This window comes from Citrus sinensis, chromosome 2 (assembly GCF_022201045.2).
Source record: "Citrus sinensis cultivar Valencia sweet orange chromosome 2, DVS_A1.0, whole genome shotgun sequence".
NCBI lineage: Eukaryota > Viridiplantae > Streptophyta > Magnoliopsida > Sapindales > Rutaceae > Citrus > Citrus sinensis.
The window spans coordinates 27,778,124-27,804,100 of record NC_068557.1 but is presented as its reverse complement, the minus strand read 5'-3'; the positions used below and the strand labels follow the sequence as shown (position 1 = coordinate 27,804,100).

General features: G+C 34.7%; 4 protein-coding genes, 1 non-coding gene and 1 pseudogene across 5 annotated transcripts; 4 read left to right on the top strand and 2 right to left on the bottom strand.

The window, feature by feature from the left end:
• The first annotated feature begins 1,243 nt into the window (after positions 1 to 1,243).
• LOC127900350 (egg cell-secreted protein 1.4-like) lies at positions 1,244 to 1,663 on the top strand (annotated as a pseudogene).
• Positions 1,664 to 3,439: 1,776 nt separating this feature from the next.
• Positions 3,440 to 3,521, bottom strand: TRNAS-AGA (transfer RNA serine (anticodon AGA)). The gene has a single exon. It is a non-coding gene; the product is annotated as a tRNA-Ser (tRNA).
• Positions 3,522 to 3,881: 360 nt separating this feature from the next.
• LOC102617333 (dihydroceramide fatty acyl 2-hydroxylase FAH2-like) lies at positions 3,882 to 6,551 on the top strand. Its single transcript, XM_006468277.4, has 7 exons — positions 3,882 to 4,098; positions 4,263 to 4,347; positions 4,563 to 4,655; positions 5,395 to 5,591; positions 5,663 to 5,768; positions 5,904 to 6,050; positions 6,171 to 6,551. Exons 2-7 carry the CDS (start codon positions 4,294 to 4,296, stop codon positions 6,282 to 6,284), a joined length of 711 nt encoding a protein of 236 aa, XP_006468340.1. The 5' UTR covers positions 3,882 to 4,098; positions 4,263 to 4,293; the 3' UTR covers positions 6,285 to 6,551.
• Positions 6,552 to 9,257: 2,706 nt separating this feature from the next.
• Positions 9,258 to 12,572, top strand: LOC102617628 (dihydroceramide fatty acyl 2-hydroxylase FAH1-like). Its single transcript, XM_025095514.2, has 7 exons — positions 9,258 to 9,494; positions 9,903 to 9,972; positions 10,246 to 10,338; positions 10,503 to 10,699; positions 10,895 to 11,000; positions 11,546 to 11,692; positions 12,201 to 12,572. The coding sequence occupies exons 2-7, from the start codon at positions 9,919 to 9,921 to the stop codon at positions 12,318 to 12,320; spliced, it is 717 nt and encodes a 238-aa protein (XP_024951282.1). The 5' UTR covers positions 9,258 to 9,494; positions 9,903 to 9,918; the 3' UTR covers positions 12,321 to 12,572.
• A 1,039-nt stretch (positions 12,573 to 13,611) lies between these two features.
• LOC102618379 (uncharacterized) lies at positions 13,612 to 22,647 on the top strand. Its single transcript, XM_006468281.4, has 9 exons — positions 13,612 to 13,835; positions 13,918 to 13,973; positions 14,092 to 14,206; positions 14,345 to 15,975; positions 17,587 to 19,157; positions 19,302 to 19,432; positions 19,567 to 20,366; positions 21,449 to 21,561; positions 21,928 to 22,647. Exons 2-9 carry the CDS (start codon positions 13,920 to 13,922, stop codon positions 22,241 to 22,243), a joined length of 4,731 nt encoding a protein of 1,576 aa, XP_006468344.2. The 5' UTR covers positions 13,612 to 13,835; positions 13,918 to 13,919; the 3' UTR covers positions 22,244 to 22,647.
• Positions 22,648 to 22,968: 321 nt separating this feature from the next.
• Positions 22,969 to 24,612, bottom strand: LOC102618094 (berberine bridge enzyme-like 22). Its single transcript, XM_006468280.4, has one exon. The coding sequence runs from the start codon at positions 24,610 to 24,612 to the stop codon at positions 23,029 to 23,031; it is 1,584 nt and encodes a 527-aa protein (XP_006468343.1). The 3' UTR covers positions 22,969 to 23,028.
• Between the last annotated feature and the right edge of the window lie 1,365 nt (positions 24,613 to 25,977).

Sequence of the window (25,977 nt, the reverse complement as noted above, 5' to 3'; positions counted from 1 at the left end):
ATACATGCTCCTCGAAGTTTTCAAACATAGCAGCTATATGATGAATGTATATATTCATGACAAGTCATACAATTTTCACTCTAAAGCTTTTACAACATGTCATCTATGCTCTTAGCCATGTCATATTCTGTCTATAAACAAGATGATATGTCATTTATTTGATAAAGTAATAAATGACAGTTCATACATTTTTTGCTCTTGAGTGTACTACAGTTCTGGAAATCAAAACATTGTGGCATACATGTCCCATCTATATATATATATATATATAAAGTTGGGACTTGAGGAGGTGACGTGGCATCACCATTTCTCATCTTTGTATATTTTCTATTATCTAATAAATAGAAAACTTTTCTTTTAAATTTGACTTTTCATCTTCTCATAATTAATTTAGATTGTTATTATACAATAACAATTATGTAACGATTTTAATAAGGCATATTCTTTGTAATGAACATCCAAGGAGGAGTGTTATAAATTTATTAAAATAAATGTAGATGTTCATAACATATATTTCTTAGTCTCCCTACTATCTTTCATTAGCAACCTTTAGCTTCCCTATAACTCCCACTATCTCACAAGAAATTATGATACATAATTTTTCATTAATTTCATGGAGTGATTATGTAACTATAAAAGGAGAGCTCATCTTTTTGTTTTGTACACACACAATTGGAATGAATAAAATCACTCTATAATATATTATCTCATTTTATTCTTTATCTTGCGTTACTTCTTTATTTGTATTGCTGGCTAATAGCTTTTTCTATTTTTTATAAGGCTGTCTTATCTTAAAAAAAAATCAATTCGTATTTTTTATCAGTTTCATTAAGTGTAAAGTAAGAAAAAAATATAATACTAAATTTTTTTTCAAAGCCGCGTGAAGTGCGGTTCTATTTTCTACTATTTATATAAGGTTGGGATTACAAGATGTGATGTGGCATCACCATTTCTCATCTTTGTATATTCTCTATTATCTACAAATAGAGAAATTTTCTTTCAGATTTAGCTTTTCATCTTCTCATAATTAATTTGGCTGTTATTACACAATCAATATGTAACAGTTCATTAAAAGACCCACTATCTTCTCTAATTGAAACCTTCTTGATCATAAATTAAGTAATAATTTATAAATATTTTTAATCACTCTTCTCCTCTGCCTTACCTTAATTTATAAATAGTAACAAAATTATGATATCCCACGTAAATATAAACAAAACATAAAAAAAAATAGAAAATAGCAATGGCTCTAAAACATGTGTTTTTAATTTTGGCCCTCATTTGCCTTGTCATGGAAAATATTGCAAATGCAACTAGCAGGAATGATCACCTCAACAACAATATAAAACAAGACTACGATCTTGCAACAAAATTTGAAGATAGCGGAGGCCTAACGGAGTGCTGGAACGCGTTAATGGAGCTGAAATCATGCTCAAATGAGATTGTTATATTCTTCCTTAACAGTTAGGCTGATATTGGTCCTGACTGTAGCCGCGCTATTGATATCATCACCCGTAATTGCTGGCCTGCAATGCTCACATCTCTCGGATTCACTGCCGAAGAAGGAAATATACTGAGAGGCTACTGTGATGCATCTTCTGCTCCTTCTCCAGGTGGCCTCGCGGTGATATATCAGCCTCAAGTTTCTAAGGTTTTGGCTTAGACAAGGTGAATCTATGGCACATCTATTTCCGTGGTGTTAATTTAGCTAATGCAAGTTTAAATAATTAAAAAAGTCTTTTTGGTTTTAGCTTTGCTTTATTTTTTTCATGTTTTTTTTTGCAAGTCTTGCCTCTTAATCGAATAGAATAAATCATTAAAAGTATAATAAGAAAAAAAAGAATAATACTAAATTCTTTTTTCAAAGCCGCGCAAACCGCGGTTCTATTCCCTAGTATATATATAAAGCTGGGACTACAAGAGTTGATGTGGCATCACTATTCCTTATCTTTTTATATTCTCTATTATCTAAAATATTTAAAATATTGATGGATATTTTTTGTACATGTCTTTTCCTATTTTTATTTAAATTCAACAATATGTAACAATTAATAATAATTAATTATAAGTCTTTTGAAACATTCATTTATTTTATTATGCTAGCAATTAAACTTTAGTGGCTTAAAATACATCAATTAATTAACATAGGAAGAGAGGTTCTTTCATCTTCCATCAACAATGCCATTAGGGCCTAATTTTAATGTCATAATCCCATATTTAATTATGCAACCTTTTGTTTAGTGTCGTTTGGTTTCTTCAAATTTTATTGTGCTGGCAATTAAACTTTAGTGGCTTAAAATATATGAATTAATTAATATAGGAAGAAAAATTCTTTCATCTTCCCTCAATAATGCCACTAGAACCTAATTCTTCTTATTCTAAATTTAAGTTTCATTTGCTTGTTATCATCAGCAACACAAGTTGATTATGATACAACTGTCATTATAATTAATGGAGAACAATGAATTATCTTCTTTGGTGCAATTCACTATATTATCGCAACACTCCACAAGTACTACATGCAAATAATTAATTTACAATTTCTCAAATCACTTGCACTTTCACATTTTCTTCTTCTTTTAACCCAAAAAAAAAATGCTACTTTGCTGCGAAAATATTATTTTAAATTTTTTTGTTCCTAACAAGTCAAACATGATCCCACATTCAAAACAGTGTGCTTTCATGTTTAGGAAAAATTATGGGCAATATTTTTAGATCAAATATCATTGTTATTCTTTAAATATGTAAATTTTGATATGATTTGTTTATATATGCGTTGTTTTTGTGTAGATGTGGCCAGATCTTATACAGAAGGTAAAGGATGAAGGGCTCGATGCAATTTAAACTCATATTTTTTTAAATGCTCATGAGCCTTAGCGTCGCCGGGTGTCAATTATTATTATTATGTGTGATATTTATTATTATTGAAATAAACATGCAAAATTAACTTGTTTAATCTTCATTTTGAGAAGAGATCAGTATGATTTCTCAGGAAATTTGGATTTTATCAAATTTTTAATTTTTAATTTGATATTTTCAAAGTTGCGCGAAGCGCGATTCTACTTCCTAATTTATTATTATGACATGTCGCTTTGAGTTTTCTTTCCTCTCTTTCTCTACGTAATACAAATTAGTAAACCACTTATCGATTGAGTAGTGAGTACCTTCTTAAATCTCAATTCATTATTTAGGTTGCTCTAAAAAATTGGCTTCACCCTTAATGATATTTTTTCTTCTTCTTTTTCTTTAGATCTATCTTTATTTTTGTTTATCAGGCTGTAATAATTTTCACCTCTATTTCAAATTTATTTAAAGGAAATCAATTTTTCTTTGTAAAAATAAAAATAAAAAGTATAGGATAAAGAAAAAACAATGGGAGCAGAAATTATAAGTACAGATACAGACACGTAGAAAACAACACATCATCACCAAAATGCTTCGTGAACGGCAGGATTCGAACCTGCGCGGGCAGAGCCCACATGATTTCTAGTCATGCCCGATAACCACTCCGGCACGTCCACTGTTTTGTGAATGTAAAGGACGAAATTAAGATATTCCACATTGATGAGTTTTTATTTTTATTTTTGATTTTTGAAGTGGGTTGCTGATATAAATTTTAGTTAATTTTAAAAAACTGAAAAGGTTGTTTAATAATATTAAACAAATGGTGTTGGAGAAAAAGTAATTACAGATATTGTTTTCTGAAAAAAAAAATTACAGATATTTTAATAAGAAATTTTGAAAGAATTAATGGACCTTATATGCCTTCTCTGATTTATGAAAACGGGCAGCATTTATTTTAAGGGCAAAAAATGACGTTGAGAAATAAACCTAATAACGGTTAGAGAGACAGAGAGTAAAAATAACTAATAATGGTTAATGATGAGAAATTGTACGGGCAAGCTGTGATTTCGAAGATAAAAAAAGATAAGGCAGCTCATAAAGATGAAAGAGAAACCCGCGATTTCTTCTCCTTCTGCTGACAAATCACCGCAATCAAGAGAGATCTGAAACCGTGGAGAGCTCCTTGGGTTGGTAATCACCACGACTCAAGAACTCTTTTGGTGGTGGCTCTTCCATTGCTCTGCCTCCGACAAGGTATCTGCTTTCTGCATTTTTACCTTTCTATGTTTTGCATGCACGATGATGAATGATATTTGTAGAATCAGGGGGAAAAAAAGATGATCTTCAATTTGTCGTTTTATTTTATCTATTCTAATTAAAATGTTGCATTTTCTGTTGATCTCATGATGGGCTTCTAGCAAGTTGGTCGCGTCGTCATAAGTTGCCAAGATGGTCGCTGATGAGCCTTTCTCCGTGGATTTGAATAAGCCTCTCGTTTTTCAGGTTCAATCTTTATTTATCTGATGCACATACCCATTTTGGATGTGCCCATTGTCCGTTTTATAAAATATATACGCACATTTTGCTCGCATAATGTGAGATCTTTGGTCATAGTTTATAGTGACTAAACATTGAGTTGATGCCGTCCATTGAGTTCTTGATACATTTCTTTCTTAGCTCCATAATTTTTGTTTCTTTTATTCGAATTTTTGCGGCAGGTTGGCCATCTTGGAGAAGCTTATGAGGAATGGGTTCATCAACCCATAGTTGGCAAGGATAGCCCCCGGTTTTTTGCCAATGGCTTCATGGAGGTAATACATCATTTCTTGAAATCAAATTGTTCCACATAGCGATAGTGTGCCATTCACAAGTGTAGAGAGGAATCATGAAACCATTTACTTGAATTAACTCTTCTGCACTTTCATTGTTTCTGGGCAGCTACCTTTTTAAAAAAATTTCAATGTTTCTGGGCAGAGCACATTTGAGCTAGACTTTAGTTATATTTTTCTCAACTGAATTGTGAGTTCACATTTGTTTGGAAGTACATATGGATAGGGATTTTATCATTTGCAAACTTGACTAGAAATGATTAGTTTGTGGGGCCAAATACATGTTGGAAAGATAATTTGTCTCTTTTACATTTACGTGGACAAAGAATCTCTCTTCGTGTTTTACAATTCTTTTCTGCTTCTGCCAACTGCTGCTTCTGAGATGTTATTTTCTATTCTGCTGTTGGATATTCTCTCTGTCTACCGGTTATGTGTTGTCCCAAGTCATATACATATAATCATTATTATGATAATGCTTATGAGATTTGATAATTATAAATGCACATTGTCTTTAATCAGGAGGTAAGCCATGTTTCCTCTGCGTGCAAATTGCCTGAATTATTTATTTATTTATTTTTTTCAATCCATTAAGATGTCCTGATGTGTTTCTTTAAGGCAATGGCTGAATCTTAATACCAATGCAACAACTTCACTGATAAACATATGCACTGCCTTTATATTAACAATTTTCTAAGCCTTTTAACTGCTCAACTTGAAACAGTTCTTGACCCGTACAAAATGGTGGGTAATTCCCCTAGTTTGGCTGCCGGTTGTATGTTGGTCTGTTAGCAAGTCTGTCAAAATGGGCCTCGCTCCATATCTAGCTGGTCTAATCGTATTTTTGGGCATCATCACTTGGACATTGCTGGAGTACTTTCTGCACCGCTATCTTTTCCATATAAAGACTAAAAGCTACTGGTATATGCTTCCCTCTCACTCTCTGCAAACTAGCATCATGTGCTGAATCTGGTTTCATAAATTTTTGCAAGGGGGAACACTTTTCACTATCTCATTCATGGCTGCCATCACAAGCACCCTATGGATGGACTGCGGCTTGTTTTCCCTCCGGCTGGAGCAGCACTTGTATCTTTGGCAGTATGTTCATTTTCTCACAGCTTTTTGACTAAATTATGCCTCAATTCCATATTAATCAAAAGCTAATGAACTCGATTGCATTGTTAATGACTATCTTGACATTTTGCTGATTCATCAAACCATTGTGACTCCTAGTTGTGGAACCTGATTGATGTTTTAACAAAGCCATTCATCACTCCTGCACTATATGGAGGCATTTTGCTGGGATATGTAATGTATGATGTTACTCATTACTACACACATCACGGGAAGCCATCGAAAGGAATCATTCTGCGGCTGAAGGTAACAACTTATCAAAATGAGCTTCTTAATCTCTCGGTTTCTTTCTCCTTTGTCTTTCCTGCTTGGAAGGAGAGAGTCCACATTGCTTTTTACAAATCCTTTTATGTTTGTTTTGAACAGAGATTTCACATGAATCATCACTTCAGAATTCGGGACAAAGGATTTGGAATCTCTTCGTCTTTATGGGACATTGTGTTTGGAACGCTTCCTCCTGCAAAAGCGGCTAAAGCATAGATGATGTTACTGGCTCGCGTTTAATTGTATAGACATTATTGATCAGGTTATGGAATTGTTCCGAATAGATTCTGCCACATTACACACAAGGAGACTTGGAGCATGTTTGGGGATGCAGTAGATTGTCCTATAAGTGTGATTATTTGACATTCTAGTACTTCAAACTTTTGATCTCAGTATGAGTTGAGGATCAACCATAGGCCAGCCAGTGGTTTATATGTATGTATGTATGTTACAAATTAAAGTAATATAAATTGATTTTGGTTAGACTTTTCAACATTTTTTTTTTTTTATACAAGATGACAAAGAGTTAAAGAAATTTTTTTTCTTAAATTTTTTGGGTATCAAATATACACTCAAGATATTCGCACTAACTTTGTGATAGACTTGACTTGAGCATGCATGATTATACACGCCTTCGAATTAGTCCCAATACTAATTAGTTTAATATATATATAGATATATCTTCCTTCTATTCATATTTGTGAAAAAAAAAATCTAGTTACCTAGCAGTGCGAGGAGAATAAGAGCCGGTTTAGTATTGAGGTTAGATAGCTGTAACTTTAAGTTACAACACTAAAAAGAGTTTTAAATATTAGTTGTAGTTTAAAAATTAATTTAATTGATTTAGTTCAATACTTGTAAATGAAAAACTTATAATATTTTTATTATTTTTATAAAAAATAATATTTAAAAATCATATTTACTATACACTATTGACTTCTATTTTATATGTTATAAATTTTTTTTTATAGTAACTATGACTTAAAAATTATACTACCTCAATACCAAAGAGTTCTTGAGAGTCTTTGTACTGGCAGAACTTGAAAACTTGAGACTAGAGATTGACAATTTTATCTGTCCATCTGCAAATCTGTTGGAAAATGCCAACATGAATATAATTTCGTAAAAATTTTAGCAGGCTTAGGGCCAGTTTGGGAATGCTGTAGCTTTTAAAATAATTGATGTTAGCTGTGCTGTAGAAATAATCAGCTGTGAAGAGAATCCGTTAAGTGTTTGGTAAATTTTGTTTCAAGAAGTACTACGAGTTTTGAAAGCAGTTATGGACGTTTGGTAAATTTTACTGTTAAACTACTGAGAGAAAATAAATTACTAAAATATCCATAATATAAGATAAAATTTACTTATATATATAAAAACATGTACATATAATATTTTTAATTGTGTATTATATCAATTTTTACAAAAAATAAAATTTATAATATATTTATTTTTTTTCTTAAAACAATTGATAATTAAATTAATAATATAGTGAAATAAATTTAATAATAATTCGACCAATAAATTGATATTAATAAATTTATATTTATGAATTATAATACAAATTTTTTTATAAATTATTTTGTTTCCAATTTGAATAAGGATAATTTTGGATTTAAGTAATAATTTTAAGGATATTTATGGAATTGTATTAAATGATAAAATTGATTTTCAAAACCAGAATCTAAAAGCTACTCCTTCCCGACTTTTCAAAATCAGCTGTAGGAGAAGCTGATTTTGACAAAAGTGATTTTGATTTTTTTTTACCAAACACTAAAACTAGCTTTTAGATTTTCAAAATCACTTTTAGGTCTCCTAAAAGCAATCTCAAACGGGCCCTTAGTATGAATTTGGTAAAAAGCAAAACAAAACTCACTGCATGTATGGTTTGATCAATGCCGAATACATACATCCTGATTCCTGCATTGGGTATCCGCTAATCCATTATTATTATTATTATTATTTTTAAAGTCTAATGTTGCCGAATCCTATCCGCGTAGAATTATATGTTCACTTTTTTAAAGTATTTCATTTCACACTTCATTGTAATGTCCTTTCAGATGATTAGATTAAATTAGATTAGATTTTGATTCTAAGCAAATGTTTGGTTCTTCTTTCATTATTCCGATGCTGAAAAAAAAAAAAATTGTTTATACACGTTTCACTCTTTTTAAACTAGATTTCATTTTATCACACATCATTTAAAATGAGGTAACATAGCGTTAACGAAACTAAACTCCCTTAATTTAATCTAAACAAAATTGAACTCTTATTTTAAGCTGGATTCCATCTGACTAATAGTCAGTTTCTTTCTTTCTTTTTTTTTTCTTTAAAAATCAATTATATATAGATCATAAACTCCAATTGGATTCACTCCAGTTGTCAACTATGGTCATTTTCAAAAGCTAGTCACTTTCGAATAAGTAAGTGTTGGACAATTTCATTTGTGTCGTTATAAAGTAAACAAAATCTATTTTAATCAGAGTTTGTTTGGCATTGACTTTGCACGGATGCGAAGGTCATTCTACAAAATTAATAGCTAAGTGGCAGTTAAATTAAGCTAAGATAATTCAAATGTTTCACATTATCTTCTATATTTAAAAGGTAGAAGAAGGGTCAATTCCAACTTAAAAAATTAAAAAAAAATCCGACATTCTATATGATTTAAATACGAATGATGGGACAGCAACTAACTCCATTCTATATTGGAAAAATAACAGCAAAATAAAAATAAATAAAGGAAAAAATCATTCTCATTTTCTTAAAAAAAAAGTGTATTATCCTTCGTCGGTAGAGCTGATGAAGAATAAAGATAAAAATCTTCTCATAATCTGAGCTCTCATGAGTTCTTAAAAATTTAATATTATTTGTCTTTAAGTGATAGTGTATATATAAAATTTAATTTTTTTATTTTTTTTATTTATTAACTATCAATCACCTATTTATATTTTTTATTAAGGAGAAGATCAGATTAGAAGAGAATCTTAATTCGAAGAATAAAGGGGGAGAAGGATCGATACCTTGGAGCCAAAAACTTGTCGCCACATCAGCTTCAGAATCTCATTAACGCGTGAACTGTCATACACTCCAGGATTCCCCCAAAATATGAAAGCCAAGCTGTAGTTTAAACGTGCCAGACTGGCAACCGATAGAATCCAACGGGAAAATCAGCTGGCCGAATCTGATTCTCTGGTGCCACTAACAATCAACGGCGCATATCTTTACAACTCGTGTTTACTAAAATACACTTTACAATCTCCACAGTCAAGTCAGGCGCGGCCTTCCATCATCACTCCTTCCGAAAAGAAAAAAATAAATATTAAGCAAAAAAACACAAAAATAAAAATTGTTGCGGCGGCAGAAGTGGTGTTCCTTTTAGAAGGAGAGATATATCGGGTTCAGATTCAGATCCGACCCGCATTGCTCCTGGTTAGTACATTTTGACGTTCGATTTTTTATTTCGTTGATTCTCCCCTCCCCCAAAAAACATAAATAATAATTTCTTCAGATCTATACAATCTCTTGCTTTTGAAAATTCATTAGAATTTTGTAGTTCATTCATGTGATTTTATTGAGTGCATTGCTGTTTTTCTTGACGAAATAATATTTGAGGAAAGTAAAATGTTTGGATTACGAGTTACAGTTGTTTGTTATTACTTTTCGTGAGGAGAAACAATTGTTGTGATACTGAGAAATGAAATTTAAGATTTGTTATTTAATCTAGCCGCGGCAATTATTGTGAATATTGGTGTGACATTGACGTTTGTTTTTTCTTTGGTTTTAAAATTGATTGCTTGTTTCTTACATAATCAGTTTCGTCTCCTTGTTTTCTTTCAGTTAGTAAGAAGACAAGATGGTTGTTGCACAGGAGTTCACTGTCGATTTAAACAAACCCCTTGTCTTCCAGGTAGAGTTGCATTGTGATGTTCCGAACATTTGTGGGTTTTTTCTCTTCTTTTTTTTCTTTTTCTTTTTCTTTTTATATATACTTACTTATCTAATGTACAATCAATTATGAAAGGACCAATATGTGAAGCTCTCTTGCAGTTCAGTGTTACACATTGAAACTGCTTGTTCTTTTTGTTTGATTTCGTAGCTCTTGATTAGATTAATTACAAGTTCATTTCAATGGTATTTCGATTTGTGTTGTTTCTTTTAACCTTTGGAGAATTTGACACAGGTCGGTCATCTTGGAGAAGCTTATCAGGAATGGGTTCACCAGCCAATTGTAAGCAAGGAAGGCCCTAGATTTTTCGAAAGTGATTTTTGGGAGGTAAGGCCTTTTTCCTTGTAAATAGCATTCCATGTATTGATTCACGCACTTGGAGGCACATCCTAGAACACTGCCCTTTGCATGAATTTCGTTTCTAGTTGTTACAGTTCTGCCTTTTTAGATCATATGCTTCTGCAGTACTTACTCATTTTTTTTGTACGCAGTTCTTGACTCTCACAGTCTGGTGGGCAATTCCGGTCATTTGGCTGCCAGTTGTTTGTTGGTGCATCTCGATGTCTATTAGAATGGGCCAGACACTTCCGCATGTAGCTCTGATGGTGCTTTTTGGCATCTTTGTTTGGACACTGCTTGAGTATACTTTGCACCGTTTCCTCTTCCACATCAAAACGAGAAGTTACTGGTTTGTTCTCTCTCTCTCTCTCTCTCTCCCCTCCCTCCCCCCCCCCCACCCCCCCCCCCCCCCCCCCCCCAAACATTCACGCAGAAACATGCATGCAGATGCGCACATGCTTTTTTATTCTCCTAATTGCAATATGTGTATCTACCCTCTTCAGTTACTTAAAACTGTTCTGAAGTTGTTAAGAACTTGCTTTAGGGGAAATACCATTCACTATCTTCTTCACGGTTGCCATCATAAGCATCCTATGGATGGCCTACGGCTTGTTTTTCCTCCTGCCGCAACAGCTGTTTTATTGTTGCCGGTAAGTATATTTTCCTTGCATTACATTCTTGACGATTATTACAAGTCTTGACTGAAGTAATGACTTTTGGACCTGTGCATCCACTGCAATGTTCTGTACTATTATTTGAATTTGCCAGAATTGAGGAGTTTTATAGTGCTTTTGGTCATTTAGGAACTTAATTGATCTATTGATTTGAGTAAGGGCAGGGTAATTCCCATTCTGCACTTGATTTGGAAACACTCACAAGTGAAAAATCTATATTTTGTCATTTGTGTTTTGTTTGAATAGATTCACCTTATTCGTGATGATTTGTACTTTGGTTGATACAGTCCTAGTAAATGCTATATGAGCAATTCGCAACATGTCGAAACTGTTTCAAGGCTAAAATCTATTAACAAAATTTTTACTAATATTGACTAATCTAAATGTTTATGTTTGAAGTCTGAAATAGTTGGAACTAATTGTGACATATAGTTTGAAATACGACTAATATGTTTTGCTTGGTTATGAAGCTCAATTTATAGTTTTCGCTGAATAATATTTTCACCTACTGTTGTTTCCAGTTCTGGAAAGTGCTTAGTCTTGTATCGACTCCTACAACAACTCCTGCTTTGTTTGGAGGTGGTTTACTTGGTTATGTGATGTATGATGTCACCCATTACTACCTGCACCATGGTCAGCCTTCAAGTGAAGTACCTAAAAATCTCAAGGTAAGAGTAGTTCTTATTTTGCAATTTCAAAAGATACATAATCTCGTATTGCTCATTTGCTTGCTAGTTAAGTACTTACACTTCTTATCTGCTTTTGCAAAAGATGTAAATGAATTGTAAGGCCATAGACTTGGTTGTAGTTTTTAATTTCATAGCTTGAATGAGGTTCAATTTATATTTTTCAATAAAAGCTAAATCCAACACTAGGCAAGCTTCCTAGTTTCAAATACCTAATGTTGGAGTCGAATTTTAGCCGACACTCACCAAATGATTGATAGGATTGTGAGCTTGTATACTTTTGGTTTGCCCTTGTACCTTTTCATTCCTCCTTTCTGTGTCTGAATATTTCTCAGCTGAACTTTCATGTTTAAAATTTAAGCTAAAACTTACATCCAAATTCTAGCATGCCATAAGTTAGTTTTTTGTCATACATCTCGTTCTAGATTGTCCATTACAGTGTTTGGATATATCAAACTGGATGCTGACAACTCTTTTTGTGTTTTTACAGAAATATCACTTAAATCATCACTTCAGAATTCAAAATAAGGGTTTTGGGATCACATCTTCACTGTGGGACAGAGTATTTGGAACCCTTCCTCAGACAAAAGCAGCGGAGAAGAGTAAATAATTCAATGAAGATGGTAGCTGCCCTTAATCGGTTACAACTTTGTGAGGTTCAAGGAGGGAATTGGGCTAAACATTCTTTCTTCTGCCATTAAATTAATTTATACCTTAGAATCTGTTAGTCTAGTCAATTTCTTCTTCCGGGTCATGGGTTGTGTCAATTTTGTGTTGTTTCCTATGATGGAAAGTTCTGTATAAATGAGATTGATACTTTATTTATTGTTTGATTACCCATCAAGTGGAAATTTCTACTCAATACAGATCTTTAGTTGATGGGAGCTTAATGGAGTTTTGAAGAGTGCTCTAAAAGCCCATATCTATACCGGTTCCGGAAGAGCGAAGAAAAAGGGGATGCCTTGTTAATAGGAAAAGAAAGTGTTTACAGCCGTAGCGATATAAACAAGAATACTCATCCGAGCTGCAGGAATATGTACATACAGAATACGAGAATTTCCACCTCGTTGAAAATCTAGTGGTGCTCGCGACGGCTAACTTCACCAACCAAGACCGTAACGACATCTAAAAGAAAGACCCCAAGATGCTTTCAAGGATAAATACCCACTTGATAGGTTCCGTACTACAAGAAAAGATGAACATTATTAGAACAATGTTTGGTCAAGCGCGCGTGTGTGTGTTTTTTTTTCCCTTTTTTTTTTCTAAGTTATTACTGAGTATTGCTCGCCCAAAGCAAAACGGCAGAAGGACCAAACGTCCAAAGCCCTAAGTTTGCTTCTATGAGGAAGGAGCTTCAACAGTCAAATCTTCATGGCTTGTGAGTTACGAGCACCTTTTCTTGAATGAGGGAAATTCCACCAAAAGATGTGAACAAGCTTATAAATTTGATGACGTTTGTGGTGGGACATGTGTCAAGATTTTATTGGTGAGACTGTTTTGTGGGTCCTATATCCTTACTAATGAATTATTGACACATGCTGTCACACACTATTGCACACCATAATATAGATGACGGCGACAAACATAAAATTAATATTTTAAATTTAGATATTTAATTAGTACTACAAGAATTTTAATTTATATCAAGTCTCGGAAGAATATTAGAGAAGAGATATTAGAGATAATACAGTTAATATCATACTAAAATTATTAAATCTTAATATTATATGAAATTATTATTACTTCATCAAACAAAATAAAAGATGTTAGTATTACGGTTAATGAATGATAGCTTTTATATTGATAAAATTTGTTCGGGGTTCATTAAGGATTTGGGTGGAGCGTAAATAGAAGAACTCCGAATAAAATTAATTAGACGTGGACTGGAAACTGGATGGATCCAAGTTCAACTTGGACCGACTTTTGAAACTGGGTCGAACCGCCCTATATCCTTTTAGGGTTTCTCTCTATCTCTCTCTCTGCAACTCAGTAGATGTAGGGTTTTTCAATTTTCATGTTCTTACTTTATGTGCAGATCAAGACGACGTATCTTGTAGGGCTCTTACACTTCCTATTTTCTCTCTTTATCCACAATGCCCAACGATTAAGCTGCAAAACAAGTGAAGTAAGTCTCTCTCTCTCTAATTCCCTTTTTTGTTGTTCTTTTTAATCCGAAGTATCGATTCAAACACTTCTTTTACGTGCAGCAATGGCGACGGATATTTCAGCAAAGCCGGAGGCTTCCAATCCCTGCTGTCGAGTGGTATGTGTTTTTATTTATTTTTTAATCATCAAACTGATTCAGAATTGTGCATTATTTCATATACTTGTTCAGTTTATATATATTTATTTGATTTCTTTATTTGTTTTTATGGTCTCAGTGGGAAGATAAATATAAAAAGTCCCAAGGGAATCGGACTGCCTTGCGCCAGGCTCTGAAGCTGTTTGAACAGCAACTAGACAAGATTCAAGCTGAAAATCTAAGTCTCAAGAAAGGTGAATGCAATGTAGTTTTATTTTCTTATGCTCTCCAATGCATTTATCACTGAGTGTTTTGTGTGTCATTTTTGGTTGATGCTTGATGCTTGATGCATTTAGTTTCCATCTCAATTTATAAGTTTTGTGTTCGTTCAGCATGTCAAGAAGAGAAGGCATGTGCTGAAGTTGAGAAAAAGGGAAGAGAGGAAGTATCGGCGGCAAAAGTTTCATTGGAGAATGAGATATCTGCTTTAAAGTCTGAAATCTCTATATTACAACGGAAGAAAGGAGGATCAAATGCTCAAAGTATTGAGGAAGTAAAGCTTCTTGACATTCGAGTCACGGAAAATGAAAGGGAAATAAAACGGCTAAAAGGGGAGGTTGAGAAAGAGAAAATAAGGGCAGAGTCAGAAAAGAAAAATGCTGAGGTGGAGAAGAAGAGGGCTGCTGAAGCATGGAAATGTGTTGAGGCTGAAAAAGGCAAGGCCGAGGAAGAAAGGAGGCGTGCAAATATTGAAGGGAAGAAGGCAGAGGAGTACAAACTTCAATTGGAGGCATTGCGTAAGGAAGCTGTTGATGCAAAATCAAAGTTGGTTTTGGAGTCCTCAAAGTTAGGAGACATGACCAAAAAACTTGAATCTGAAAAACAGAAGGTGAGTAAAGAAAAAAAGCGTGCAAATAATGAAGGAAAGAAGGCAGAGGAATACATAATTCAGTTGGAGGCATTGCGTAAAGAAGCTGGTGATGCAAAATTGATGTTGGTTTCTGAGGCATCAAAATCAGAAGCTGTAAGCAAAAAGCTTGAAGCTGAGAAACAGATGGTGTGTAAAGAAAGACAACGTGCAAATATTGAAGGAAAAAAGGCAGAGGAATACCGACTGCAGTTGGAGGCATTGCGTAGAGAAGCTGATGATGCAAAATCAATGTTGGGTTCTGAGGCATCAAAGTCAGAAGCCTTGAGAAAAAAGCTTGAAGCTGAAAAACAGATGCTGAGTAAAGAAAGAGAACATGCACATTTAGAGATGGCTAAAGCAGAGGATCAAAGAAAGCTAGCAGAAGCCAGTAGAAAGCAGGCTGAGGAAGAAAAGTGTCACGCTGAAAGGTTGTCTCAGCAGTTGGAAGAGGCTGGACAAAGGATTGTGGAACTACAGAAGGAGACAAATGACCTTGTGTCTGGACATTCTGTTGAGACTCATGGTTGCAAACCAGATACAGATGCTGGATTTCTGAAAATGAAGAATGGGTCTAAGGTGAACACATTGCAGAAAGTTGGAGAAGAGCCAAATTTGAGTTTGGAAATTATGAAATTTGAGGAGGCAAGCAGAAGGTGCGGGGTTGACAAGGAGAAATCTGTTGGTGGGAAAGAACTATCAGATTTGGAGATGATCAAACCACAAGAGCATAGAAAAGTTGTTCAAGGTAAATGTCTTGCTGCTGACCATCTTTCTCAACAATTGGAAGAAGCTAGAGGAAGGATTGATGAATTGCAGAAGCAGATACATGACCTGCATTCCTCTAGAAAATCATTCGACGCTTCTGCTATTCAAGTTGATAAGTATGTAGATTCTGGAAAGGCGAAGCTGTTGAAAAAGCAATTGAAGTTTGAAAAAATGCAAGTAAAACATGCCAAGCAAGTGGCTAAGTTGGAAAAAGATCGGAATATTATTTTGCACCAAGAATTAGGGCGCTTGAAGGTGGACTTTGCTCAGTTTTTGCATCGTTTGGATACAGTTGATCAATGTTTCTCATCCAACACTGAAGGTACAGATAATCTGGGAAATGTGAAGGTCAGTTATTCAATCATAGCATTCCTGAATTTGTTTTCCGAATTTTTTAGTACTGTTGCTTCTTTTGTGCTTTATGGCTATGGAATTTATTCTGGAAAAGTAGCATACCTGTTTTGGCTCTATAGGTTGATTTTTATGACAAAAATTTACCTCAAGGCAGCAGCTTTACAGTATGAACACTTCTAGACTTATTTGACATAATACTGGTGCGCTTTCTAATTTAATGCAGCCAAAAAACTTTCTTTCTTCTTTGTTTATCTTTTTCTCTTACTTATCATGTTCAGACAGAAATGTTCTTTTTCGATCATGAACATTATATATATATTTTATGTTCGCCTGTATAGTTGTATGCTGCTAAGTAACTTATATATCTGAAAGATTACCATTGCAGCCCTCTATGAAATGTATTCATCATATGCCTTTAGATAACCATCCCAGGTTGCTTAGCATTTGAATCATTAGATCTACATTTAGGGTGCGTTTGGCACACTAGATTGTATTATACTGTATTGCATTATTTAAATACTGGTGTATTGTATTATATTGTATAGTATTAGTACTATATTATAATAATGCTGCACAATGTTTGGTGCTATATTGTACTGTTTTAATTTTTAATTATACTATATTTGGTGTGGCACTGTACTGTGTTAATTTTTGTGATTAATTTAAATTATATATTTGTTTAAATAATAGTTATTAGTACTTAGAAAAATACTAAATATAGAAGTCTTAAATTTTAGAAATTTAACAAAAATTTTTTTAGTGTAAATGTTAAAAAATATCATAATTCTTCATGAAGATCGAAGCTTATAGTCTTAAATTTTCGGAAGCATAACATTTATTTTTCAGTATTTTCTAAATATATGACCTGTGAAATTTAATCAAATAATCTCTAATAATATAACAGCATAAATAAATAGTTAAAACCTAGAAGATTAGTTCAAAAGTCATCTTAGGATAATAGAATAAAGATTTATACATATCACAAGATAATAACAAAATAATAAAGTGATACAATTGTTATAACATATAACAAAATAAATTGTGCTAAATAATCCAAGAAGAGTTCTGTAGTATATGTAATAATATTTTATATTATTATTAATTATATTAAATTATAATTTACTAATAAATTATAATGTAAAAGTAAAAAATTAATATTAATAGTGTATAATATTATATTAAATTCAAAATTTATATTTATTAAATTTTAATAATAATAATAACAATAACAATATTATTATTATTATTATTATTATTGTTATTGTTATTATTATTATAAAGAAAATTAAAAAAAAAAAAGGAAAAGGCAAGCTAATGCGGCAACAGCGCAGCCCATTAATGCAGTGCAGCTGTAGTTGCTTTTAACGCCAAACGTGAGTCTGCTTAAGTTTAATACAAAACAGTGTTTTAATCCCATATAATGTGGGCTACCTAATGCGTCCTTAATTCATTTGTTTTCCGGGTAGCTGTGAGAACTTCTATATTATAAGTTTCAGTTTGCCTTTTGCTTGCGAATCTTGTGTGCTGACACTGCTTTCTCTTATAAAAATTTGCATTATCTTCTGCTCTTGGTTTATTGACAGGTTGTTTTGATGCGCTTTTCAGGTTAGGGACACCACAAATATGCAAATCTTGAAGTTGAAGGAAAGCCTACCAGTTCGGATGTACCTTCAAAGTGAAAATGAGCTCCAAAAGCATTGCTGCACGGGTGTTGCTGCCTCTAGTCCTCTCAGGCAAACGATTCAACAGATTGCCCCTTCACTTGCTTTATCTGGAGGGATCTGTAGTGAATCCATGTCAGGTATTGATTCTAAAGATCCTAAATTGGAGTCTCTGCTTGGAGGCTCTAGCCGAAAAATGTTTCAGAGTTCTGCAATAAATTCCAGTTCAGCATCTTTTTCTGATAGACAATTGATGGGCTCACAGGAAAGGGGTGCTTTTTCTTTTACTACATCATCAAAATTGATGAATGCTCAAGCAACAAATTCTAGCATGTCTGATGAAATTAACAGAGTGAGATTTGACGGAAAGCCTGCAGTGGATGCTGAAATTAGTGTTAGAAGCCCTCTTAAAATTGGTGCCGCTGGAAAAGTCAATGGGCCTAGTAGGAAGAGAAAGAGGTTACTTCATACAGTTGAGTCAATTGAATTGTTGCACTCTGAGGATAGGAAGTTGCATTTGCAGATAGAGGAGAAGCTATCTGATTTGCATAATATATTGAACAAGCAACTAGATAAAACGCTGGAAGAAGCAAATTATACAGTAGCTAATAATCAAGATGCTTTTAAGCATGATCAGTTTCCCAAGAAGAGAAGGGTATCTCAGGAAGAGAATTTAGGTATTCAGCATTCATGTGACAGTGGTGAGATGAATAAGACGGCAAATCTTGATGCTAAAGTCCATGAAAAAACTTTGGGACCTGCCAATGATCTAATAGGAACTGCACAGGCATGCACAGAGGGTATTACGGACACAGTTATAAGTCGCCATGAAACTATGATGAATTTTGAGGAATTTGCAGATGGAGATTATATGAAACTGCTGGATTTGGATAATCCTGCTGATGAGGAATGTTACAGGGCAGCAATGGAATTTCCTCTATCACCTACTCTTCCTGAGATTGAGTTTCAGGCTCTCGAAACATTTGATATCAATAAATTTGAACCCTTGGCAGAGGAAACATTCTATGGAGGTTTGTCCAAAGAAAAAGAAAATTCGGTGCCCTCTCGTAGCTATGATGTCATTGATGTGGAAATCAATTCCAACAAGTTGAATTATAACGTTTCCAGAAATTCCCATAATTCATTACCATGTGAGAGTGAGGGTCCTCTTGATTCCTTTGGTGTGGAGGTAAATAGTGGGAACATTTCTCTTAGTGCTAAGCAAGCAGGAAAAGCTTGTGATAATCAGGCACTGGAAAAGCTACTAATATCAGATAAATGTAGGTCTGGAGATCAAGGCGGGGAGTTTCCTCTTGCAAGTGAACTTGGACCTGCACATGACAATATTCCTCGATACTTTGTTGTTCTGAGTAATATTAAAGATGAAAGCAGTATTTCTAGAATATATTGTGCCACTAAATCTTGTATGGCTCAGTGCTCTTTGGTTTCCCAAACAGAGTGGATATTGCAAAAGATTATGCTTGCTCTTAAAATGGAAGAACACCTTCTTTCTAAGTAAGTGGTTCTTTTCTTGTTATTTGTATTGATTATCTACAGCTGTTAGCTCTTTCTAAATTTGCTAATATAAGGAACATTTGATGCACATTGAAATGGCAAAACTGGAACTACTTTATTGACTTGCTATGTTGACATGTTTAGAGAGAGGGCTTGCGTATTCCTTTCATTGTTACTGCTCAACTTCTCCACAATAGCTGAGGAAAAGTCTAGGAAATCTTGGAACAGTGATATCATCCTTTGCTTGGATTCTTTTGCCAGTCATTTTAATGCAGGTATGTGATTTGTACATAATTTGTGTAATTTATATTGCAATATTGTATATTGTATTGAGCTGCTATAATTTTATGATGTAAAACTATTTATCTTTCTTTTCTTCTAAATTGAACTTCACATCCTCATTGTGTAGTGATGTCTGATGCTGAGGCAAGGAGAGTGTTTGATGAGTTGTGTTTGGATGAGCTCCTTAGTCTTATTGAGGATTTCCTTATGGAGGGGAAAGTCATGACATGCACCGATTTATCTTCTGAAACGTTGAGTGAGAGTAATTCAAAAATCAATATCCTTCTGGATGGTGTGGATACTACTTGGTCCAGTGAAGCCGCATCAGCTTCACAGTTGATGGCAGGGAGCATTATATTGGCATCAATTGCTACAGCAACTGACTGCATTGGATTTATTTGTGGGGCTTCATACAACATTTTCCGTAAGCACACATCTGATCCTTCCCTGGTGCTGATGATTCTCCACATTTTTGCTTATTTGGGTGGAGAAAAGATCTTTACCTCTGGGAAATATGATTTAACAATGACTGTACTGAAATCAATTGTCATGTCTCTTGAAAGAGGATGTTCATCAGTTGCTGCAAACTCTTCTATTTCCCTGGCAGATGAGATTCAATCCAAGTTTCATCCATGTGCAGAATGCCCATTTTCAAAGGATGCAGTTTCTGTAGAGATTGTTATGTCCTTGCTTCTGGAAAAGCTTCAGAGCTGTGCCGAGGCTCGAACAGTGAATGTCTTGTTTCATAATGACCAGGCTGAACAAACTTGCCAAAAGCCTTATTGCCCTCTTGATATCAATTGTGGGACATCTGGTTCCCTAAATGAGTGCAAGATGTCTGCTTTACAATCAAAATCTGTTGTTAACACGACTTTGTGCCACGTCACTGATGTATTATCATTGGTGGAGCTACTTTCGTGCATAATGGTATGTTTCACTTCTTGGGTTTTTTTTTTTTTTACACACTTATTCTCAATTTTATTCTTAATTCTTTGTCCCTTGGTTTTAATGAGCAATTGTTTGCCATCTTGAAATTTCCTTGATCTATCAGTTTTATATGCTTTATACATTGAGTAGGTTTATTGTACTCAGCTTCCAAAGTTTGCTTTTCTGTCAACCCATTACACTTAGAACTTTGTCAGTCATTATATTGTGATTACAGAAGCACATTAAATGTAAGCTAGGAAGGCTTTTTGAAGCTGTAATGTGGGAACACATTATATTAGTAATGAATGAAAAAATGGAATGTACTTATGAAAACAGATCAAATAATGATTGTTTTCTTCTGTTTTTTCTTTTGATTGAAGAGAAAAATAACGTAATTTGGTTTTAAAAATCAGATTTAAAAACTGCTGGTTGGGATCTCAGCACCCCATTCTCTCTTTAACTCTAAGGTGAAAGATTCGACCCTCCCAAATAGCTATGAGAATATTTTCTTCAATTTCTTATCTTTAACGTTAATTGCATGTTGGGTATTGATTAAACATTAGACTATATGTTGAGGGGGTATTGATTTCAAAAAGTAAACCCTCTCTTCTTTTCTCTAATTTTTTCCCTTTTTTTTGGGGGGGGAGGGCTTCACAAGTCCAAAAATAAATTTTCTTATAATATTACCTGCATTTCTTGAGAATTATTTAAGTTCGCCTAATTGTGTACTTTTTGAATTTCCCAAGTTAGAAGCTACATTTGGAAATCTCTGAAGTTGTGGTGCATAATGAAAATCTTATGTGGTTTCTTTTGTTAAAGTTGGATACTGATGGGGAAACTCAGATTTGATATTATTTGCTTTTCTTTTCGCCTGTGCATATTATTTTAGAAAGTTTTTATTATACCTCTGAAAAACACAGAATTCATGAAAACTTTTCCTAAATTTCAATTGAATATGTATGTTTGTGGAAATGATAAAATTTTCTTCTGCATGTTATTTTCATTCCTGGAGAATTTATTTGCTCGAAATGGCATCCTGGAGAGCCAATTCTAACTTTTACTTGTTTCCTTTCCAACTGCAGAGCTGGGATTGGACACTTTCCACAGTTGTCCCTGGCCTATTGAGAATGTTGGAACTACCTATTGCAGAGAGCTTCACCTTTGCCATCGTCATTCTTCTCGGTCAGATTGGAAGGTCTGTTACAGTCTTACTGTTAAATATTAAGGCACTATAAGTTGTGTGATCTCTGTGTGTGTGTGTGTGTTTTTTTTTTGGTGTGGGGGGGGGGTGTGTGTGGGATGCTTTTTTAAGGTTTTATATTCTTGGTTCTGATGTTAATTTAGTTTAATCATATTCGAAACTTCGCTGCTAAGATTTTTTGTTGGTAAATGAACCTTGAGGATAGGCAATGTATTTTTATATTCTGTTATGCCTGGATTACTTGAATTCCTTGTACACATTTGATGAATTTAATTATAGTCACAATGTCTTTCAATACCAGTACATCCTTTCACATATTAAAGTGGTGCCATAGTTAACTAATTGTTTTATAATTTTCAGGCTTGGAGTTGCTGCTTGTGGATGTGAGGATAAAAACGTTGAGAACCTGAGTAATACATTGTCTGCTTTTCTGTGGCATGAAACTACCACTAGAGCGGGTCTTCCTCTTCAAATAGCCATTGTGACTGCTTTGCTTGGGCTCATTTCTGTTGATCTTGGACAAGTCATTGAGATCAATTCAATGTGTCCATCCATTGCAAGTCAATCTGCTGTTGCTGGTGCTATAAGAAAATGGTTTTCTTCACTGAGTAAAGAGCATCAGGCCTTATCATTCAGTCTGTTTCAGTCTTCTGCTTTAGGTCCTAACGTAAGATGATCCATTACTTCAAAGCTGGACGTAAAGTTATTGTTTGGGACTATGAGAAAGTTGTCACTAGAAATCAGGATCAAAGTAAAAAACTTTGATGGATATCACCATCCGAGGACGGTAAATTTCAGGAAATTAGGATTTTTGATAGTGATCAGACAGGATAGAAGTTGAGTAAATTTGTAAATTTTGTTGTGAGTGCCAACTTTTTGCGTTATGTTGCGGTTCACATGAACACAAATTTTGTATTGTTGGTGTCAGGCAATGATCAGTCTGATTCTGCACTTTACATGAAAAGCTACTTGGTGAAATCCTTTATAGTCTTGCACCACCTTTGGGAACCCTTTTTTTGTGTAACCCACAGTTGCAGGCCATGAAGTCATCAGATGAAAAGGGTTCTATATAGGTCTTTATGATACTTAGCATTTGCTGAATGTACGTTTATGATTCCAGTATTTGCTTCTCTTTCTACAGCCCTCTGGAATTTTTTTGGTCTTTTTGTTCCCACTGTCGCTGGCTGAATTAGGAGCTTTCAGCCTTTGATAGGAGCAAGTAATAGTTGTTGCTGAAGGGAAAAAACCAGAGAGATGGAATGGAATTGCTGATAAACATGCAATTAGATTACTAGCTTGAAAACTGCAGGACCTACTCATGGAAATTGTTATACTTTACAGCTTTGCACTTGGTTAGCAGGAAACTTTTGAATGCTGAAAGATTATGTAGTGATCAGACACTAACTTCTTATGTTGGCCATAGTGGAACTTGCATTACTTGAAATTGGAGCTACAGTTTTTCTATAAGTGTTTTATTTCCCCAAATGGTGGAATACTCTGCTCATTTCTGAAGAAATTACCAGGATCAACCTTGCTCTTCACCAGAGCTAGTCTCTTGAAGTTACTCTTGAAATACTTGATACCCCAAGCAGCTGCTTCGGAGTAGCTTGCATTTTGCAGCTTGTTGGTTCCCAAGTCGAGATCCCTGTAATTAATATACGCTGCCCTGGGAGACCTGGAAACATATGGTGCCATGTATTTGTACAGAGACCTGATCCAATGTATGTGCCTGTTTGATGCCATAACTCCATTGGCTTCCCATTTCACCATGTACTGTATGTTATACAGAACACCATTTCTGTGAGGAAAAGGAACTTCAGATTCTAAAATTTCATTCATCTTTCCACCAAAAGGATCCATTATCATTATAGCCATCTCTTCTTCCAAAAGCCTCCCCCATATTCCTTCAAGGGCATGAAATGGTATTGGTTCTGTCACAAAGTCGGATTTTGCTTTGAACATGCTCTTGAAAAGTTGTTTCTTGTCCAGTAGCATTTCCAAAGGAGACCCTTTGGAAAATCCAGCAAAGTAGACAGTAGATTCAACCCAACTCATTTCTGTACAATCTTCAGCCCGCAATCCTAACTCAGGAAAACTTTGATTCATCAATGGGATTAATCTGTCAATTTTACCCAGAAAGAGTGAGTTGAAGTTGGCATGGATTGTTTTCTGATCTCCATTACCCACATGTACAATGAGAATTCTGATGAATAGATCTTCATGGAATTTAGGTGCAATATATTGCCATCTGTGAACAAGCTCTAAGGCACCTTGTTCCAATGTTTTTAAAACCGTAAAACTTGTCACAGTTTCTGGAACTCGAACCAGCTTGATTTTCCAGGAAAGTATGATGCCAAAGCTTGATCCGCCTCCTCCTCTAATGGCCCAAAATAAGTCCTCTCCCATTGCTCTTCTATCAAGAATTCTTCCATTAACATCTATCAAGTAAGCATCAACAACTTGGTCAGCTGCAAGCCCATATTTTCTCAACAATGTCCCAAATCCACCTCCACCAAGATGTCCACCAATCCCCACAGTAGGACAAAGCCCGGCAGGAAAGCCATGAACTAAACTTTTCATAGCTAGTGCATAGTAAAGCTCACCGAGATTTGCCCCAGATTGCACCCAAGCTGTTTCATCTTCTAAATTGATCTCAATTGATCTCATGTTAATAAGATCAATGATGATAAATGGGGTTCGGCAGAGGTAAGACAGGCCTTCGTAGTCATGGCCGCCGCTTCGAACTCTGATTTGCAAGTCATGGTTTTTGCTACAAAAAACAGCAGCCTGGATTTCAGACTCATGGAAAGGCGTAATTATAAGAAGAGGTTTTGGGGTTGTGGCATTCAAGTATCTAGGATTCTGCACAGAAGACTGCAAGATATACGAGTACAAAGAGGAATCTTGGTTGAAAATGATTTCGAAGCTTCTGGTGTATTCACCGAATTGGGTTGACATGCAGTGCATGAAATCTTCTTGGATAGAACTCGAAGTCTCCCGTGAAACTAAAAGCAAAAGCAGAGAAACTAGAACAATATGCCTCATGTTGTCTCTCCTTTTTCTGTGGATTTTTCTGGACTGAGCTGAGATTTTGAGTACATATATATACGAGTTGTTTTTTCTTGATGGGGTAGAATATCTGAGCCAGAGATCTTCATTACTGTATATTGAACGGCTTTGCTACTAGAATGTAGGTGTAAACAGACAAAATGATAATTCCGATGCTGAAGATGATACCCATATACAGTAAATGAAGTGTACTTTGTCCTTTATGTCTCCTCAATCGGCAAATAAAGTACTCCTGCAACCGTTTCCTTGTCTCAGTCAATGATGCCTAAGATAAATGTGATGGTATAAACTCCACTCTGTCCAATTAAAACCTGGTCATTTTGATGAGAATCTTCACTGAACCTACTGTATCTATACGTATTTTCAAATCATGATTTTAGTTTAGAGCTATATAAAAAAATGTTCATGCGTGTGTTGAGAGCTTTAATTATCAATGTCGGTACTATATATGATACGAATTTATATATCAAATTGGATCCATCAGAGGGGGCGCGAGTGGAAGAGCTCAACCGAGAACCCACAGTCAATCAACCCAGGGAGGAAGCTCACCATGAGCCATTGCAAGAGAATCAACGGCCCAAACGAAACAAGAAACTTCCAGACTGGCTAAGAGACTACGTCGTTTAGGATGATCCGTGGAAGTATTGTGATTGGCTGCTTTTGTTTTGGATTCTTTTCTGTCATTTTCTGTTGCGCTGTCAAAAGTGGTTATTTTCGATTGCTTGTTATATATTGCTGAATTTTGTCATTTTGTAAAGGCATGAAATGAATGGACCGCTTTTCTTCCTCTCTGTGACTCTTCTTCTTTTCTTCTTTCTCATTTCTCAACTTCCAGTTCTTTCCTCTGGAGCAAACACTCGCTCGAAGTAGTGATAATTTTGATATTGCTCGGTTTCACGAATTAAGAGCGTATCAATATACATTTGCATGAGTGCAATGTGTCGATATTCACTAACCATCTGGCGCCCTCGGCCATCTGTGCACATGCATGATACGTAAAATACTGCGTCATGTCCCTTCCTCTCTCACTGAGATGAATCTAAATTGACATGTTTGGCATTCAATTCGAATATGCCAAATGCGTTAATGCCAGTTTCTGTTGAGAGATGATTTGGACTCTTTATAGCGCTATATCATATCTAGATATATGTACATGATGATAACATAGTTTCCAGGATGATTCAGTTCCTAATGGATCTGCCTGCATCTAAAAACAACACTTATTCGTCTTCTTCTTCTTAAGGAAATAAAAATGTGTGAAAAAAATAGCCACATACAATAAGAGTAATTTAAAAATATTACCGATGTAGTGATAAAACTGATGACACATTATAGGTGGAC

Excerpts from the sequence above, each read along its gene's own strand:
- LOC102617628 (XM_025095514.2), top strand. The coding sequence starts at position 9,919 with ATGGTTGTTGCACAGGAGTTCACTGTCGATTTAAACAAACCCCTTGTC. Across the intron at positions 9,973-10,245 it reads ACAAACCCCTTGTCTTCCAG|GTCGGTCATCTTGGAGAAGC; the intron begins GTAGAGTTGCAT and ends AATTTGACACAG. Across the intron at positions 11,001-11,545 it reads CAGCTGTTTTATTGTTGCCG|TTCTGGAAAGTGCTTAGTCT; the intron begins GTAAGTATATTT and ends TGTTGTTTCCAG.
- LOC102617333 (XM_006468277.4), top strand. The coding sequence starts at position 4,294 with ATGGTCGCTGATGAGCCTTTCTCCGTGGATTTGAATAAGCCTCTCGTT. Across the intron at positions 4,348-4,562 it reads ATAAGCCTCTCGTTTTTCAG|GTTGGCCATCTTGGAGAAGC; the intron begins GTTCAATCTTTA and ends TTTTTGCGGCAG. Across the intron at positions 6,051-6,170 it reads GAATCATTCTGCGGCTGAAG|AGATTTCACATGAATCATCA; the intron begins GTAACAACTTAT and ends TGTTTTGAACAG.
- LOC102618379 (XM_006468281.4), top strand. The coding sequence starts at position 13,920 with ATGGCGACGGATATTTCAGCAAAGCCGGAGGCTTCCAATCCCTGCTGT. Across the intron at positions 15,976-17,586 it reads ATAATCTGGGAAATGTGAAG|GTTAGGGACACCACAAATAT; the intron begins GTCAGTTATTCA and ends TGCGCTTTTCAG. Across the intron at positions 19,433-19,566 it reads TGCCAGTCATTTTAATGCAG|TGATGTCTGATGCTGAGGCA; the intron begins GTATGTGATTTG and ends CTCATTGTGTAG.
- LOC102618094 (XM_006468280.4), bottom strand. The coding sequence starts at position 24,612 with ATGAGGCATATTGTTCTAGTTTCTCTGCTTTTGCTTTTAGTTTCACGG.